The following is a 3,414-nucleotide window of genomic DNA, read 5'->3' on the forward strand; positions in this document are numbered from 1 at the left end:
GCTGGCGCTCATCAGGGTCTCATTGTTCGGCGGCCGTGGGGCTGTGGCAGTCCCTGCGTCAACTCAAAGGGGTAATTAATGGGTGATTAATGTGTGATTAACGGATGCCAGTGCAGGGGCTGCGGAGGGGAGGCTTTGCCGAGCCCGCTCCCCCCGCGCGAGTTGAGAAAAACCAGAGAACCATCAAAGTGGCCGGAGCTCCTGGAGGGGGAGAAAATCTGGCAGCTTTGGCTCCCTTCCACGCTTTGTGCCTGACAATGGTCGGGATCAGTGACTAGCATGCTTTTACGAACTGCTCCCTAGGTCTGGCTGGCACACCATGGCCACTCCGGTGAGGATGTTCCCAGTTTCCCTGTGGACGCTGACGCCGGCTCCCTGGCCAGGAGGGAACAGCACAGCAGCACCCGAGGCTAAGTGTGTCTTCGACGAGGAGTTCAAGTTCATCCTGCTGCCCGTCTCCTACAGCATCGTCTTCGTGGTGGGGCTGCCCCTCAACTCCTGGGCCCTGTGGATGTTCATCTCCAGGATGAGGCCCTGGAATGCCACCACCACCTACATGGTCAACCTGGCCCTCTCGGACACGCTCTACGTCCTGTCCCTGCCCACCCTGGTCTATTATTATGCCGACCGCAACAATTGGCCCTTCGGGACGGGGCTGTGCAAGATCGTGCGCTTCCTCTTCTACGCCAACCTCTACAGCAGCATCCTCTTCCTCACCTGCATCAGCGTGCACCGCTACATGGGCATCTGCCACCCCATCCGCTCCCTCAAGTGGGTGAAGACCAAGCACGCCCGCATCATCTGCGTGGCCGCCTGGCTCGCGGTCATCATCTGCCTCATCCCCAACCTCATCTTCGTCACCACCAGCTCCAAGGGCAACACCACCCTGTGCCACGACACCACCAAGCCCGAGGAGTTCGACCACTACGTGCACTACAGCTCCTCCATCATGGCCCTGCTCTTCGGGGTGCCCTTCCTGGTCATCGTGCTGTGCTACTGCCTGATGGCCAAACGGCTCTGCAAGCCCAGCTTCTCCAGCCCCGGCCTCCGCATGCCCTCCTACAAGAGGCGCTCCATCAAGATGATCGTCGTGGTGCTCGCCGTCTTCGCCATCTGCTTCGTGCCCTTCCACATCACCCGCACCCTCTACTACACCTCCCGCTACTTCCAGGCCGAATGCAGGACCCTCAACATCATCAACTTCAGCTACAAGATCACGCGGCCGCTGGCCAGCATCAACAGCTGCCTGGACCCCATCCTGTACTTCATGGCCGGGGACAAGTACCGGGGCCAGCTGCGCCGCGGGGCTGCCCAGCGCCTCCGGCCCGTGCCCACGCTGGACCTGGCCCTGGTGTCACCCTTTGCAGACAGCCTCACGGACGGCAGCCACGTGGCCGGTGTCACCCAAGGGACAGGGACAGCACACAGCAGAGGGGGCGGGTGCTGAAGGGGTTTGCAGCCTCAGCTCTGGGCTCCAGGAGCTGCAGCCCCTCAGGGCACTCACAAGTGCCCAGCTCTGAGCTGCTTCTGCCCAGCTCTGCAGGGCTGAGGGCTGGAAGCCCCAGGTTGGTGCCAACCCTGCCCTGTGAGACTGTGGGAGGAGGGTGCTGGTGCTGGTCAGGGCAGGAGAGCCACCGGGCACTCACAGGAATGGGGAGGACACTGAGGAGGCTCTTTTGGGGCAGCAGGCTGGTGTGCCATCCCTGGCAGTCCCAGGGACACATGGGGCTGACAAGTCACTACAGAGAAAGGACACTGGTGCCTCCCTGGGCAGGCACAGCTCTTTCAGGTGACTCAGTGGTTACATGCAGAGACCAGACTGAACCTGGGGACAGAGCCCAGGCTGGGCGGGTTCTCAGAGATGTCCCTGTCACACTGCTGGCCTTGGCAGAGGGGGAGGGACATGGCCTGGGGCACTTGCTGCCCACGACCCCCAATAAAGCCCCTTCCCCTCTCTACACTCAGGCCTGTTTCTCCCTACAGCAGAAGGAAGAGGGACAAGACAACCATCCTCACCCCAGAGAAAATCCACTGGGGCAGGTCTGGGGGGATGAGCTGGAGCTCCCGTGGTGACAGGAAGGTTCTTGGGAATTTCCCTTTATGGGTGTTTGCTCCTCAAATGTTTACCCAGCACTTTTGTTTGACCAAGTGCCTGCGCAGAGCAGCACACTGAGATTGGTATCAGTGCTGTTGACTCTCCCACACCAGCCTGGCAGGAATGGGACAGGGACAGGCCTGTCCCCACTCCAAGAGCCCCAGAAGTCCCTACAAGTCCCTGTCCCCATCAGTCCCTGCAAGTCCTTCCAGCACATGCCCAAGAAAGGGGTGCCCAGAGTGTCACTGGGGTGTCACACCCAGCCACGTCCCACAGGAGCTGCCCAGGGGAAGGAGATGGCCCCAGGGATGGCCCATCCCAGCCCCACATCCCTGTCCCACCCAGAGAGACCCTCACTCACCACTGAGCCAAGAGCAGAGAGAGCAGGAGACATCCCTCCTGAGCCCAGTTAGACCAGTAAGAGCTGCCCCTCACCTCCCATTATATCCAACGTGGCTCAGGTGCATCTGGGAGCTGCTTGGCTGCACCTGAATGGTGCAAGGGCCCGGCCAAACACTGCCCCAGCTGGAGGTGGGACTGCTAGGGAAGGGACACAGTGGGTGGCAAGGGCACCCAGATGGGCAGTGCAGAGGTACTGCCACTGTGCTGCCAATCCCAACCTGTAGAACACACACAGACGGGCATTGGGAGGTTCAAAATCTGTATTGGGTATGGAGATGGCAGGAAAGGCTCATCTGCGGCCTCATGGTCCTGGCTCAGGACACATCCACAGGTCCCCAAGTCCAGGAGTGTCCCCCTTCCATCCCAGGGTGGGCTGTGCCCAGACTGGTCCCACTGGTCATCAGGATGCCACCCCAAAACCCCCATGTCAATCCCTCCTCCCATGACACCCCTCCCTCAGCTTGTGGTGACCTGGTTATCTCAGGGGGACCGTGCCCACGGCTGGCCCCAGCCCCACTCCAGCCCCTGGCAGGGAGCAGCTGTGTCACCCACAGCCCCCCCAAGTCCCCTGCAAGGGGGAGCCTTTCCCAATCCTCCCCTCGCTTCCCCCTCTCCTCCCACCTCCCCCTCAGGCTAGAGGACCAGAAGGCCAGAGTGAGGACTGTCCCCCACATGTCCCCCGTGCCAGGCTGGCTGAAATTCTCCCTGCAAGAGCCCTCAGGAGCCAGGACGGGGCCGGTGCTGGTGGCGCTCAGAGGATGTGCAGCTCGTCTGACTCGGTCAGCCCATATTTGGTCTTGTTCTCGTTGAAGAGCTTGAGCAGGGCGCGGATGTAGAGCTCGTGGTACCGGTCCACCAGCTCCCGGCTCGGGTTCTCCACCTTGGGCACGGCCAGCGGCTCCCCCACTGCCGGCAGG

The 3,414-nt window shown here is 61.6% G+C and overlaps 2 protein-coding genes across 2 annotated transcripts in view; one reads left to right on the forward strand and one right to left on the reverse strand.

Annotated features, from left to right (window-relative positions):
* Positions 1-319: 319 nt before the first annotated feature.
* Positions 320-1,447, forward strand: P2RY4 (pyrimidinergic receptor P2Y4). The gene has a single exon (XM_005427835.1). It carries the CDS (start codon positions 320-322, stop codon positions 1,445-1,447), a length of 1,128 nt encoding a protein of 375 aa, XP_005427892.1.
* Positions 1,448-3,248: 1,801 nt separating this feature from the next.
* LOC102037230 (diacylglycerol O-acyltransferase 2-like) overlaps positions 3,249-3,414 on the reverse strand; it is a 3,438-nt gene continuing 3,272 nt past the window's right edge. Inside the window, exon 5 of the mRNA XM_014309825.2 lies at positions 3,249-3,414. This exon is cut by the window's right edge and continues 3 nt beyond it. Coding sequence (XP_014165300.1) covers positions 3,249-3,414 — 166 coding nt within the window.

Source organism: Geospiza fortis, unplaced genomic scaffold (genome assembly GCF_000277835.1).
Source record: "Geospiza fortis unplaced genomic scaffold, GeoFor_1.0 scaffold874, whole genome shotgun sequence".
NCBI lineage: Eukaryota > Metazoa > Chordata > Aves > Passeriformes > Thraupidae > Geospiza > Geospiza fortis.